The 15,520-nt window shown below is 44.4% G+C and overlaps 1 protein-coding gene and 1 pseudogene across 1 annotated transcript in view; one reads left to right on the top strand and one right to left on the bottom strand.

The window, feature by feature from the left end:
* Positions 1 to 346: 346 nt before the first annotated feature.
* The window catches only part of CPLX4 (complexin 4), a 28,280-nt gene continuing 13,106 nt past the window's right edge, over positions 347 to 15,520 (top strand). Inside the window, exons 1-2 of the mRNA XM_066616829.1 lie at positions 347 to 1,671; positions 6,348 to 6,435. Coding sequence (XP_066472926.1) covers positions 1,505 to 1,671; positions 6,348 to 6,435 — 255 coding nt within the window. The 5' untranslated portion in view covers positions 347 to 1,504. The remainder of the gene's footprint in view (positions 1,672 to 6,347; positions 6,436 to 15,520) is intronic.
* Positions 3,762 to 3,880, bottom strand: LOC136643187 (5S ribosomal RNA; annotated as a pseudogene).

Below are 15,520 nucleotides of genomic sequence, written 5' to 3'. Positions count from 1 at the left end.
GTCACTGAAGTGGCTTGTTGGGCATTGTTTTCTCAAGAAGAATATATTGAATCTAAATTTGATATAAAGCAAATTGAAAGCATGTTGTGACAGTTTAAAACATTTTGGTCCAAGATGCTCTCCTTTTTTAAAAGGAAAGTTCATGTCTGCTGATTAACAAGTGATAATCTTGGATTACTGAACATCCTGTACTCTTTTTCTTTTTAAAGGAGTAGGGTGTGCTTTAATTAGAAAGGTACTATGGTGGATTAAGAGATTAGCCAAGAATGACTCCTCCCATATGTCCAATGAGAAACTAGTTATGTTGGGAGGCTCATGTCATGTATTGCATTCTATACACACCATGAATATCCACCTCTTTAATGATGTATGAATTAACAGCAGCAATACTGTGAACCAAAAGAAAGAAAATTAACCTCTCTGGTTGTTGAAAACCTTTCAGTGTTTCCAGGAATACTGGACTTTTCTATATCAAATTTTATATAGTATTAAATCATAATAGCAGCATCAGCAACAACCATACTGTATTTCATACCGTATTCCCTCTTACCCACACCATCTTTGGTAATAAGGACTAGACACTCAGCCTCCAGTGGTGGAAGAATGAACAACAACCTTTTCTAGGGGCAATGATGAGAGTTAACCCTACTTCTTGTGCCTTGTCACCCACTCCAAAGACTTCCACTTCTTCTGCATAGCTCTCCCTCTTCATCTGCATTGCCTCATCTCAAGGTCTGTTTCTTGGTCACGCTAGACTGTGACTGACTGCTGAAACAGGGTTTTTTTTTTTTTAAAATTCAGTATAAAGATTAGAACTTTGTTTCAGTATAAGTGTGGCGTTATGTTCCAATCACTGGTCACAAACCTTTTAGCATAGAAGAGCAGATCGGACAGAAATCCAGTGCCCAATGGGATGAAACAATATTAATGGATAAACCATAAAAGGATTGATTTTCATCTAATGACGAATCCTATTCTGCCCTTCTGCACTATGACAAATCGTGTTGGCCCATCTCCATCCAACCTGATTTGCTGGGCAGTTCCACACTGCTCATGTAATCAACCGGATCCTGCCATTTAAATTAGATCAACATGAGCTATGGGGGGAGGCATTCTTCTCGCCTGAGTTTCACAAAAGGACAGAAATCTTAACATTGTCTCAATGCCTATTGTGATTTAAAAAAAAGAAAGAAAATTGGCTTAAGGTATTAATATAAAAAGTAGGTAGCAGCATCTAATGATTTTTTTCTCCGAGTAATCTGAACCATCTGCCTCTAGATACTAAGGAGTTCACTGCCTTAATCCAGATTATGGCTGACAAAACGTTTTCAGCATACAGTTTTCACTAGCGCTGTCCCCTTCGAGATCTACTGGGGGCCGCAGAAATTTCATTTACTTACTTGTTTTATTTTTTTTCTGTGGGGTTCTTGTCTAGTTTCTTTTGCCCCTGTTTTTGGCTTGTTCCCCCCCCCCAACTTTTGCCGGTGCTTTTTGGGAGATAAAAATGGCTTTCCTAGTGAAAAGTATGTTGAGCAACCAAGTGAAAAATTTGGGACTCGGTGGCCAAGCTGAAGAAAGTAAGGAAGATGCTGCCCCCACTGATCCAGCTGCAGCAGCAGGAATGACCCGAGAGGAATATGAGGAATATCAAAAACAAGTGATAGAGGAGAAGTGAGTACCTTTTCCCATAATAATCAACCTCTTTAAAGTAATGCATAATGTTTCTGTTCACCAGTGAACAAGCTCCCAGGTCATAATGCAAGGTTTGCAATCTTGACATGTCCCAATGTGATCAGCATGTAACAAATTTATAATATCTCAGTTCACAAGAGCAATATGTGGGTGCAACCTTATGCTACTTACTACCAAGAAGCTCCAGGCACTTCCTTCATGGTCCAACTTCCAGGATTCAAGGGTTTGGACACTATCATACCATTGCATGTGGCTTTTCTTTTCCTTGGTTTCTACAGGAAAAGGAAGAGAAATGCCTAGGATATCTTTTGCAAGATATTCTACGAGTACAAATATATTTGTGTTTGTTATTTCACTTTGTCCTTGCAGTGTAATTTAACCAGTCAAACAAATTTTGATGGGGTTTTTTTTTCCTTTGTGGGACTAGTTGTGGAGTTTCATTTTATTCCTGTAAACCACGAGTGATATAAAGTTGGATTTCTCCTTAGAATGCAAAAGGCTTAATGGTCAATGTTACTCAAGCCTGTCTCTGAAAACACATGCTTAAAACAACCTCATTTTACCTCCATGATTCATTACAATTATAAAAAAATGAGAAATATAATTGCTAGAATATAACTCTATAAAGGAGATCCAACAGTGTTTTAACAGTGAGCATTTTGATTTGTCATGTGCTATTTTCTACCTGCAATTACTGAAATGAAGTGGGGTATTTTATGTACAGACTTGTTTTTTTATTTGTACTCTATGTCCAAAAGGAAAAAAAAGTATTGTTAATTGTGTGCAGTGTATAACAATTGTATCAGTAATTGACCTGTAAGATACAAAGCAATTTTCATGGTTTCCATCATATAAATCGCAAAGCAGGCACAATTACAGCAACAAAAACAATTGAATTTCAAATCTCCATGGCATCATTTCACTAATGATCAATTACATAATGGTGGTCTAAATCCCACATCTAAGATGATTATGGGTGAAAGGTTAATAACCCATGGAATTTAAGATGGACCAGGGCTATATTTAGAAGTAGCCATTTTTGTGACATCGTCTTCTCAACCTAAATGCAAATTTTTGTGTGTGATGCACTTCTTAGGCTTTTAAGCAAAAAATCAACCTTTGGGGCTGGGGGAGTCAAACACACAAACCCCACCCCTCAAAATCTGGCAAAAGCGAAAACTGCATTTAATGAGGAGGTCTTTCAATTACTTTTGTTGCATATTAAATGCTAAGTTGTGTTTCTTGGTGGAAAACAAAGTTAACCTGCTTTTCAAGAACTAAAATACTAAAATGGTACTGTATATACAAAGGCGCTGTATAGAAGGGACAGAAGTGTCCCTTTAATTATGTAAATAGATGATAAAGTCATCAAAAGACCTTTATCATAGCCACAACTCTTTTTTTCTGTAATATTTTAGGTTTACAGCTGAACAGACTAAGGTTCACAGAGGTTAAATGACTTGCCAAAGGTCACTTAGTGAATCAGTGGCTCAGATTGGATTAAACTCCCTGTGACCCACCAATTTTCCTCTTGTTTTTGTGTTTTCATGTTCTTACTACATTGTCAGTTTCCAGAGTTCAGGAACACTGTCAATCTGCAACATGTGCAAAGGGCAAAAGAGAACTAAAACTCTCAAAAGCAAATGCTATGGATGGTATTTGACCATTGAACCAATAGTAATATGGCAAATCAGTGGACCAGCCTGAATCAGGTAATTCTTATTCTCTGTTTTATTCAGTTAGTGAACTGCCAACTGCCTTGAGAATAGTTTGAGAAAGACCATAAACATTGGACCCTAATCTCAATTCCTAAAAGCTCCTGCCCCACTACAGAAAAGGAGAAATGCCCTTAACCTTGGTCAGAAGTAGGGGCAACGCTATTTAAAAGGTCTCCACCATTCAGCAGCCATTGGGTTGCCAACCTGATCAGGTTGAAAATCCAGACTTGCCTGCTCTCGAGCCTTAACAACATTCTTGACTAACAGAAACCAGCAGGTGAAATTGTTCACAGTACAGTATTAAGCAAAACAATTGGTTGGCAACTTCCGGTCTCGAAAGACTATGGTATAAGCATATAGCACCTGGTATTCCCAGGTGGTCTCCCATCCAAGTACTAACCAGGCCTGACCCTGCTTAGTTTCTGAGATCAGAAGAGATCAGGCATGTGCAGGGTAAAATAATTAACCCATATTCATGTCTGTGCATCATGGTACTTACTAGTCAAGGTGCAGCTACAGTGACTGGTTAAAAAGTTGGCAACCAACCCTAGTTACATGGGACTTTAATGGGACATCCCTAATGTGTGAGCTACAGCAGGTAATATCTCTTGGGAGTTTGATGTCCTGGAGCAGAGAAAGAAGCATATGAATGAGTTCAGCCCGAATTCTGTATGCAACTTCTGGGTTGCAGAGGAGCATTTGGTATCTCCTCATGCTTTCTTTACAGGTAGAGGATCAGATTCAGAACAGAAGCCTTGTCCTACCCATTGCTCTGTTTGGTGCAATTGTCTCTATGAGATGGTTGTGCCTTCACCATGGTTTCCTCATGAGGAAGCTGCTCGAACCTTTCACTACTGAGGTTATGCCATATATCTGAAACTAGACATGATAGGGTAAAACTGATGACATTTTTTGAATCAGAGCCCCACATTCATATAAAACCACCATAAATTTTGAAAAAAGTTTTTCTGACCCCGAGTTTCACAGGCCTGTGTTACAGAGCAGAGTTTTTGAAAATGTTCAGAAATAAATAGGTACCTGGTCTTTGGAGAGATGTTCAGAGAAAAGAAACAGAAAGAGTCTTGGGACACTGCAAAGACCGAGAAATGTTTCTTGTAGCGTAAGATCTTGCAAACTAGCTGATAAGTGAACTGGAGCCCATGAAATCTTGTGGCACAATAAGCTTAGGGCCCAATCCTATCCAATTTTCCAGCACCGGTGCAGCCACAATGCAACCCTGAGGTAAGGGAGCAAATGTTCCCATACCTTACTGAGGCCTCCATGACTGCCTCCCCACCACAGGATGCAGCACACACACCATTGGCACAGCTGCACTGGCAATGGAAAATTGGATAGAATTGAGCCCTTAGTTGTTAAGGTGCCCCAAGGGACTCCTGATTGTGTTTGCTGCTACAGATGAACATGGCTACCTCTCTGGAAGAGAGAAGGGCAGAAACTTCCTAGGCCTTGGCGGAGTGAGAAAGGCTAATCAGGTGGCACATGTGTGCATCAGCCTCTAGGTTTCCAGTTCATCAGAGGCACATTAGAGGGTGCATCATAAAGTCTGCCACAGGGAGATGCTTGGCAGATTTCCCCCATTTTAATGCTTCAATGACAGGAATCTGACAAAAGTCTCTCTTTCCACTACACCCCTCTTTCCAGTCAGGAGCTGGCAACATTCATGCCTCCTTCAGGGAAGTCTTTTCTTTCTAAGGTCACCAATATGAAGCCCAAAGGGTGCACCTGTGGCTCATATAGATGCATGTTGGAGGGACGCTTGGCAGAAGCAGCTTCTCCTATGACTTCAGCACTCCAATGAGAACATTCACACTTGCTAAGTTTAAGAACAGCCCTACTGCAGCAGACCAAGGGCTCCCCTCCCCTGGCTCTGCTTCCAACAGTGGCAGCCAGAGGGTTCAGAAGAGCAAACCAACAGGTCAAGAGGCCAACAGCCTTCCCCTGTTGTTTGTCTTGGTATTTTGAGGTATTCAAGTTGTCTCTGAACTTGGAGGTGCCATTTTGTTTTCGTAGCTAATAGACCTTCTCCCCGTCCATTTGTTGCAAAAGGCACAGAAATTCTCTTTGGTTCAGCCTTGCTGGCAACTCCCTGTGCAGCTGGTCTCTGTGGATTCTTCAGCTGCAAGGGGGAGTGATGAGACAATTGTAGGAAGGCTGTGACTGCTGGCATTCTGGAAGTTCTTCTTTACTGCCAAAGGACAAGCAATTGCTGGGGAGGGGGATAATTCCTCCCAGAAGTGTATTCAGTTCCCAGATTTATCCATGAAGCAGAATCAGTTGGTGAAATTCTAAGATGGTAGAATGGATGGACTGCACCACTTCTGACTGGAGATGAGGCAATCAGCCTCCACAGAACAGCAACATATGACAAGCTGTTGTTTTTTACCACCTACATATGTACAATATTCTTGCTATTTATTTCTCACATGTACATCCTGCTCTTCTCCCAGGAGATGCAAATCCCCTAAACTCATTTTAGAATCACAACAACACATTTTTGAGCAGGTTAGGCCGAGAGATAGTCAAGGCCTAAGGCCCAAGTGAGCTTCACAGCTGAGTGGGGGATTGGAACGTGGGTCTTCCAGCTCATAGCCCAACACTCTAACCGTTACACCACACTGCTTGAGGGAGACATGCATCCCCCCCAACAAACCCTGGCTTCCTAACAACAGATTTGTTGTCAGGAAGCCATGGTCATCCATAGGTTTTTGGCACATGTCCGCTTATGGAGGGTTTGGAAATGCCTGTCTCCCTTTGACACAGCTTGTGTGTCCACAAGTAAACATTAATGTGACTTGAACCACCATCAGTAACTTGTTGCTGGCTCTCAGACTTGGTAGAGTGAAGAAGCACATTCCAGAAAGGTTGGAGGGGAAACTGACTAAGTAAGATAACAGGACACTCCACTTTTGCTTTCAGGATGGAAAGAGATGCAGCCTTTGCCCAGAAAAAGGCCGAGAGAGCTGTCCTGAGGGTTCACCTGAGGGAAAAGTACAGGCTCCCAAAGGTAAGTCCTGGCTTAAAAAAAAATATGCATGATTTCACATCATTATTTCATTCTGTATTCCCTGCCCCCTATCTCCAGGACCCAGAGCAGGTTTCAGAAACGTTACATGACACACAAAATATCTACCTCCCTTATTGGAACTGTAAGCAAAGTACAAGTAAAGAAGAGACAGAACATACTGACATGCCTTAAGGTGAGTCAGACCCCTGGCCCATCTCAGTTGATGCCGCCACATGGCCTGGCAGCAGGCTCTCCAGGGTTTTAGTCAAGGGTCTTTCCAGCCCTACCTGCAGATACTACCAAGAATTGAACCTGGGACCTCCCGTGTGTGCTCTTAAGAGAAAGAGGGGCAGGAGGATGAGACTTACATTTCTTTATTAGAGTTGCCACAGTTTTTTGTTTTTGCACCTGTAGTAGCAGCCTGATACATATACATTCTACAGGTGAAGCACAAATTGATACGTTTTCAGGAGAGAGGCATCCACTGCAGGGTCCAGACACTGCTGAAACCAGGGCAGCAGTAATGGGAATGCACCAGAAAAGAGCAGTCGCATGCAGTCTTTTCCACCTGTCTTTGGGTCCAATCCTATCCAATTTTCCAGCACCGGTGCAGCTGCAATGCAGCCCCAACGTAAGGGAACAATTATTTCCATACCTTAAAGGAGGCCTCTGTGATTGCTGCCCCACCACAAGATACAGTGCATGCTCCATTAGCATATAGCTGCACCAGCACTGGAAAATTGGATAGGATTGGGCCCTTAGTCCCTCATTTAAAATCCACTTTTCAAAACATAGGGCTATCTCACCAACATCAAGGCAGAACTATATTTTATGTTGGCACATGTTGCTGTTCACGTCACAGCAATGTAGAGGCAAAGGGGCATTTTCAGGGGAGAATCGGCAGGCAGAAGGAAGGGGGCTTCATCTATCCCCTGATTCTTTCCTGGTCCTTCCTCCGCCGCCCCCACCCCAGTGTATTTCCAGTCTTGGGTCCAACAAGGGGAAAAATGAAGGGAAATACAGGTGGATGGGCAGGTTGTAGAACTGGTGGGTGGAAGAAGGTCCAGCACTCTTCTCCCACCCACTGATTCACCCTGAATAGGAGCAGGAGCCTGTAATTCAAGTTGCTGGGGCAACCACTCTGCCATGAACTCCCAGCTCAAACAATGCAGAAAAATCAGAGTGGGGAGGGGGGTCTCTCACCCTGCCATGCCAGGCAGGAGGGACAAGAACCTCCTTCCTGGAGAGGGGTCAGTCTCTTTCCTTACACACAGCTTTGGAGAAGAATAAGTCTTGAGAGGCACCCACTCCACTTCGGTCCCTCTGAGAAGCTCAGGACAAAGCAAGAGAAAAAAATTTATTTGAGAGATTTTTAGGCCACAAAGTGACAACCAAGGTGGTTTGCAGAAATACAACACATGCAAATATTAAAACACATTTTAAAACTAATTGTGGTTTTAAAAAATTAAGCAAACAATGCAGTACAGAGCAGGCACAGAAACAATATCAGTGAGGTAAAGAACTAAGACCTGTTTGTTCAGGGAGCACCTGAAGAAATGGAAATGTCCTCACTGCCTTTTAAAAAAATGGGCAGTGTTGGGGCTTTTGGGGCATCCGGTGGGAGGGAATTCCACAATGAGGACCTGTAGCAGTTTGGCACTGCTTGGGAAGCACACAAGGCTTGGACCTTGTGGCTTGATGGGAGAGTGCAAAAAGCAGAAGCACCCTGAGGGTTGAGAGTGGAGCTGAAACTGCGAGAGGCAGAGCAAATGAGTGAGAGCCTGCAGACATTCAGAGGGTTGATGCAGGGAGGCTTGAAGCTGGAACAGATCTGACTTCTTTGCCCCGCCTCTGCAAGCTTTATTCATACAAAGATACACTGCTAGGGAACCGGCTGTAACTTGCCGGCTCTCTAGCTTAACCACAAAACATTCTTGAGATAAAGACTTCTCAGCATCCTGTTATTCCTAGACGCTGGGCTTGAAGAGAGTGTCAGCATATTTCAAGGCTGAACAGGTGAGTCCTGCGCAGATACAGAGTGTGCTTTGCTTTGTTGCTGTCAAATATGCCAAGGCATCTCAAAGCTCAGTGTCTGTGCACATAAATACTACAATAATAATAATAATAATAATAATAATAATAATAAATAACAGGTATTTATATACCGCCTTTCTTGGTCTTGATTCAAGACTTTATTCAAGGCGGTTTACATAGGCAGGCTTTATTTAAATCCCTTATTAAATAGGGATTTTTACAATTTGAAAGGTCCTTACTACAAGGACCTGCCACTGAGAAGGTCCTCCCCTATGTCACCAACAGTGGTACTTTAGACTTGCATCCTAGAGAATCTGTGTCTAGGGGCAGGAGGAGAGGGGATGGCAATGATCACAATTCATGACTGGCTAGTAAGCTGAGCCAAAATGTGCACACCCCTGTTTAAGAAGAAAGGAAGTGAAAGAACATGGTGAACATGGTGTATGCCTTCTGAAGTACAGTTCTGCCTCAATCAGTGGCATAGCTAGAGGGGGTGCAAAGCACTAAGTGTTGCAGGGAGCCTCACCGAAGCATGCAAGGGGCCCCTCCCATTCAGAGCCATTCCAGGTGGGGGAAAACATATGCCTCTGTTTTACACCTCCTCTAGCTATACCACTGGCCTCAATCAAAAGATGAATGCTTTCATATTTAAAGTGCTCCATGGGATTTGCTCCCTGTAAATATGCAGAGGAGTTGCATGCTTGGTCCCAATGATTTCAGTGAGAGACATGGAGGCAGGTACATCACTCCCACCTGTGGAAATCAACAAGCCTCAAAAGTGCTTACCTGTTCGCAGAACACTCCACATTTTTGCTTTAAAGGCTTATGTAGGTTTATTATCCCACAACTCATAAACAAACAAGGTAATAGCCTACAATAACTGAATGTAAGCGGGGGCACTCTGTGGGACGCTGAAGCTCTTGTGAAATCTAATGCTCTGTATACATTTTAAAAAGCTTTTTATGTTGCCAGGTGAGAACATAGTGTGACCACTGTCTGCAGATGAATGGCATGATGGAGTTAAATCTCAGCTATAAGGCTTTAACAGCTGGACTTAGATTCCAAGTATAGAGAAAGAGGCTATGTTGCTTCTGCTCTTTATTTTGTACTCTATTCAGCAGCATCAAAGCCGTGAGCAAACTGCTCTCTTGGTAGTAAGGTCCTTTCCAGAAAATATTGTTCATGGGTTTATTTGTGATCTTCAGTGCTACTTCCAGAAGTTTCAGGCCTGGGTCAAATATATTTGTGTGAGTTTACTGTCTGATTACTGTGAGTGGGCCTCTTGCTATGGTTTTGTCTTAAAAGGCTGCCCAATTAGAGCCTAGAGTCTAGGGTCACAAAAAAGGATAATGTTTCTTAATGACAGTAGATGGTCCTCTAAAACAGATGATTCACTTGCACCAGTGGGGAGTCTGAGCTAGTTGCTTGGTAGATAGATGTGAGGCACTTGAGCTTTGGAAAGAGAGAACTGAGCTACACAACACAACAAGTGTGCAGTTGGGGCTTGTATATTTTTAATGTTAAATAGCAGTCACAGGGGACCCTGATTCAGATCAGGACCCCAGCATTAGGGAAGGGGGTCTTGAACCCTTTGCCCTGCCACTGTCCCAAACAGGATGAGGCTTCCACAGTCACCTCCCTCTCTTGAAAAAGCTGTGACTGGGACCATCACACAGCAAAGGCTTGAAGAGTCCCCCCCCATACATCTTAGTCATTACCTGAATTCCATTCCCTCCCAGCTTCTACTTAGCAAAATAACACACATGCAAGTGCCACTTGTGTGCTTGTGAGACTCAGGGAAAGGTATCAAAAGAGAGATGGCAGATGGTCAAAGGTGATGCCCCTTGGCTTGGAGTACAGAGGTGCTCTCTTTGGGGATCTGATGTGATGTCTTTGGGGAGCAGCAGTGCCTCTGCTGCCCTGCATGAGTGCCTGCTGTTTGCCTCCATTGGTGCTTGACTTGTATATTTGGAAACAGAGCAATAATAGCATTTGTAGAGCACTTTCTGAGCATGCAAAGTGCTTCACATGTATTGACGGGATGTTGTGAAACAACCCTGTAAGGCAGGGGTGCTCAATACGTCGATCACAATCCACCGGTCGATCGCGAAGCAAAATGAGTCGATCGCAGGCTTCTCTCCTGTCCTGTCACTCCTCATTCATTCACCCAGGGGAGTGAGCCCCGCCCTGGGAGTGAAGCTCCCTGGGAGTGAGCTCCTGTCCACGCATCCCTGGGAGTGAACCCCGTTAACTCTACTGGGGCTGACTTACCTTTCCCGTTTTTGCACTGGTCTTGCTGTGATGTCTATATAGAGATCTTCCCTCCCCCACACCTTTTCCCTGTTTTTGCACTGGTATGTATGGAGATCTGCCCCCCCCAACTTCCATCTGTTGGTTCTGTGTGCAAGGAGTTTTGCACTGGTCTTGCTGTGATGTCTATATAGAGATCTTCCCTCCCCCACACCTTTCCCCTGTTTTTGCACTGGTATGTATGGAGATCTGCCCCTCCCCCAACTTCCATCTGTTGGTTCTGTGTGCAAGGGGTTTTGCACTGGTCTTGCTATGATGTCTATATAGAGATCTTCCCTCCCCCACACCTTTCCCCTGTTTTTGCACTGGTCTTGCTGTGATGTCTATATAGAGATCTTCCCTCCCCCACACCTTTTCCCTGTTTTTGCACTGGTATGTATGGAGATCTGCCCCCCCCCCAAACTTCCATCTGTTGGTTCTGTGTGCAAGGGGTTTTGCACTGGTCTTGCTGTGATGTCTATATAGAGATCTTCCCTCCCCCACACCTTTCCCCTGTTTTTGCACTGGTCTGTATAGAGATCTGCTCCCCCCCCCCACTTGTATTGGAATCTGGTGAGGAGTTAGATGTGGTGTCAGCAGTGGCCCCTTTAAGGGTAAGGCCTAGGCATCCAGCAGAGTGTGCTGCACAGCTGCAGCCACTTGAAGGCAATAGGGCCCTCAGGGATATAAGAGCACCTGAGGCAGGAAGGGCTCCACTTATTTATGTGAGTCAGCCTTTTCCTACATGAAGATCATTAAGTCCAAGTACTGTTCCACCATGACTGATGAACATTTGGAAGTGTGCTTGAGGCTGGCTGTCAGCAGCTACTGTCCGGACTATGCATCCTTGGCTGATTCACTTCAGTGCAAGTCATCAAAGTAAACTCAAGTAATTACAAAAAAATGTTTATAGTTAATTATGTTGTGTTGTGCAATATTGGCTCATGTGGTTATGCAAGGTACACCAACATACATTGTACACATAAATGTTAAATGTTATGATGGCACGAACATTGTAAAAAAACTCTGGTAGATCTCCAGGCCTTGCTGGGTTTCAAAGTAGCTCTCAAGCCAAAAAAGTGTGAGCACCCCTGCTGTAAGGTAAAGAATATTATCCCCGTATTACAGCTGGGGAAGACTGAGGTTGAGAGAGAGAGTATTGCCTAAGACCACCTAATGAGTTCATGGCAGTGGGAAGATGCAAACGAGGGCAGTGTGATGAGTAACAGTCTCTCTGCCACTACATGACATCAGTCTTCTTTGTGCTCTCATCCAAAGGAAACTAAACAGTGCAATCCATGGAGCTTCTCACAGGAAAGTGAGAAGCCTGCAAGTTTATCCTTTGATCCATTTAGATTTATAAACCACCCAGTCGTCTGTTCTTCCTAAAGGCATGCAACTGGCCACAGTGGAGAGCAGGATGCTGGACTAGATGGAAGCATGTCTTCTTGATGTACCTCTTTTTGATGGATCTTCTTCTTGATGTTCCTATGCTCAATCCTTGCAGAGAAAATCAACATTTCCTTATCCCATTCATCACTGGATAATCTCACCCAGTCTAGAGGTTGCCACCAGGTCTACTTGGACCTGCACTGACTAAATCACCAGCACAAGTTTGAGTGGATCTGGCCTGGGAAGAAGGATAGGATACAGCATGTGCACTGCTGCCACTGATCCCCCTCCCCTCTCGGGCCTAATCCACCCACCACTGTCCCCTCCCTGTCCTTCCCTGCCCTGTTACACCCTCTCCATGCCATCTCCCTGTCCTTCCACCACTCCTCCATGGCTCGGTCTGGCGCTTACCTGCTCTGACGCATGTCAAGGCCTGCACAGGCTCTGGCTTTGCCAGGAGTGCTACTAACTCCTATGCTGTCACAACGAGCTTTATGGCATGTTTGTGACAGCCTGTGCATGTGAAGCATGTGCTCCACCAGCACAAACGGAGCATAGGATTGCGCTGATAGCTGATGAAATCTGCCTTGGGGACCCCTCTGGAGGATAGAAGGTGGGCTATAATACAATTTTTTTAAAAAATAAACAAATAAATGCTTGGCATCCCCAACATCTTTTTCCTTTCTTGAAAAGCAGCCACCAGGGATGGAGTGACTTGGATTGTGGCTGTAGTATGTGTGGGTGTTGACCCTTCCCACTACACAATTTGATTCAAACTGCTGACCCCTAAAACCTGTAACTAGTTATGGTTATACAGACAGAAAAGATTTCCCCTCTGCAACTAGTAGTAGTTTTAGGGGTGATTTAAACCAGAGAATCAGTAAGGGGAGTCAGTAAGGGTTAAACCTCCCTGCCCTCCCTACCATGGCCCTGATCCAAATTCATGCACACACATATCCTATCCACACAGTTACTTTTTAATAACAAACAAAAAACACCAGGTACTTCAATATCATTCTAGTTTGGCAGTCAGAAAGCAAATTCTTGTCTGGAGGCAAAATTCTGGCATTGTGTTTACGGTTATAGGAAATAAACTTATTCATAAACAAAATGGACAACTACTGGCTATAAAAGTATTTATTCATCCAAATGCTTAGAACACTTCCTGCCTCAAACCACTCAGATAAATGCATATCCTGTATTTTAAAATGTCCTTCACTTTTGCAATGATCAGTTTAATCTAGCGGCAATAGAAGCAAAATTCAGATCCATGTAAAGTGAGGAGGCAGGGCCATTAGTTTAACTGGGGATTAAACCAAATTCATCTTCCTACTTTTCTCTGAAATGAAAGTGCATATCCACACTATAGACTTGAACAGGTTTAGCAGTAATTCCCTCTTCTCACTGACCTCTGGAAACTGTAATAATAATATAATAATATACAGTATTTATATACCGCCTTTCTTGGTCTTTATTCAAGACTTTATTCAAGGCGGTTTACATAGGCAGGCTTATTAAATCCACACAGGGATTTTTACAAATTGAAAGAAGGTTCTTTCTTTCAAGAACCACTACATATTCAAGGTGTTACACTCCGATCTGGTTTAACATTCTGGCCTCCATCCTCCCACGCTCCGAGCAGATGGAACAGCTCAGCTGCAGCTTGCTAGCTGCTTCAAGGTCGCACGGTGCCAGTGGCCTCGAACTGGCGACCTTGTGGATGTTAATCTTCAGGCAAATGGAGGCTCTACCCTCTAGACCAGACCTCCTGCCCAACTGTAGTTCTGGGAGGTAGTGACTGGGATCTGTAACAGGGAATTCTCAGCTCCTTTCCAGTTAAAATTCCCACGATTCTTTGGGGGAGCAAGGACATTTAAAATAGTCTAAAACCGATACACATGTGTGGCGTCGTTAGGTCTTATAGTTGAACTTCCAATTTCTTTTACTTTGATTTTGTCCATGTCAGGTCAAGACTTCCATATTAAGCCTGATTTTTATTTCCAGTGATTGAAGTAGTGGCTTCACTAGGTTTGCTGTCACCCAGTGTGGTAACTCATGGTGTCACCCCCCATGGACCTCCTCCCGTGCACAGTGTCTGCTCGGATCGCTACCTCTTTCTCCTCCCTTGGCTGTCTGTGACTGCCAAGTTCCACTGTAACATGTGTCCTGGACAAGCTGCATGAGCCACTTCAGTTCAGCTGTGATCTGCTTAAAAGGGGGGGGGGCACCCCAAGCCTTTCCTCACAGATACAGCACACTGTGGCTGGGCAGTGCTGGGTGCTTCTGCACTTCTCAGAACATGCAGGTGTGGCACAAGGGAGGGGAATATAGCCTCTTGCAGCAATGGCAGTGGTGCAGTTAAACTGGAAGTGGATGTAACTGGGCAAGTCATTTTGGTGTCACCCCCCTCCATGGTGTCACCCGGTGTGATTTGCACCACCCACATCCCCCTAATGATGCCACTGGATTGAAGCTTACCTGTTTAAAAATCCAGTGAATCACTTATTAAGGGAAAAGCCAGATGCAGCTCAACTGAAAGGACAAACTTGGATTAAACGCATTATGGTTTTTATGATACAGAACACCATGTACTCTCCATCTAACTGTCCATGTTTATGAGGAACAATCCTAATTCTCTGGTAAATCATTGTCTTCATTTTTGCCTTTTGGATATACCTCATTAAAAATTATGTTCCCACCAGTGCAAACAAATGGTTATTCCTCAGGATTCAGTACCCTCATCCAAATCTCTAGAACTTAGGGCACAATCCTAACCAGGTCTACTCAGAAGTAAGTCCTATTTTGTTCAATGGGGCTTAGTCTGAGGAAGTATGGTTAGGATTGCAGCCTTAATTTTCAATGTTTTTCTTCTCATTGCACACTGACTTCTATGGTCTTCGCCTCTTGATGTCACTTCGCACTTCTAGGAAACTCTTCCAGGTTCTGTGGCTCTGTTTCTGTGTGTGTGCCTGTCACCTGGGCCCGGGCCCAGCCCCAGTGGCCAGGGTTTCCTCAGGAGCAGGGGTCTCCTCATGGGTAGGGGCCTGGGGGGGGTAGTAAGGCACAAGTACTGCCAGGAGGTAGGGCCTGGGGCTCTTGGGAGCATCAAACAGCCATGTGGCCGGAAAGGGTGGGGCTGGCTAAGCCAGACACTGGCTTCATAAGCAGCCTGGGCAGCCCAGGGAGAGGTCGCTCCTCCCCTGGCAGCAGCAGTGCTGGAGGGAAGGCCAGAGGGGGTAGCAACCCTGGCCTTATTCTGCTGGTCCATGACGCGAAAGGGAACTTTACGCCTTGGTCCTTGAGAGAGTGAGCCGGGACTGGGATGTTCAGTTTGCCAAGCGCAGGGTGCAGGAAGGAGAGGTTGAGCTTT

The sequence above is a fragment of the Tiliqua scincoides genome, chromosome 2 (assembly GCF_035046505.1).
Source record: "Tiliqua scincoides isolate rTilSci1 chromosome 2, rTilSci1.hap2, whole genome shotgun sequence".
Taxonomy (NCBI): Eukaryota; Metazoa; Chordata; class Lepidosauria; order Squamata; family Scincidae; genus Tiliqua; species Tiliqua scincoides.
The sequence above is the reverse complement of the archived record's forward strand: the minus strand, read 5'-3'. Positions and strand labels throughout refer to the sequence as shown.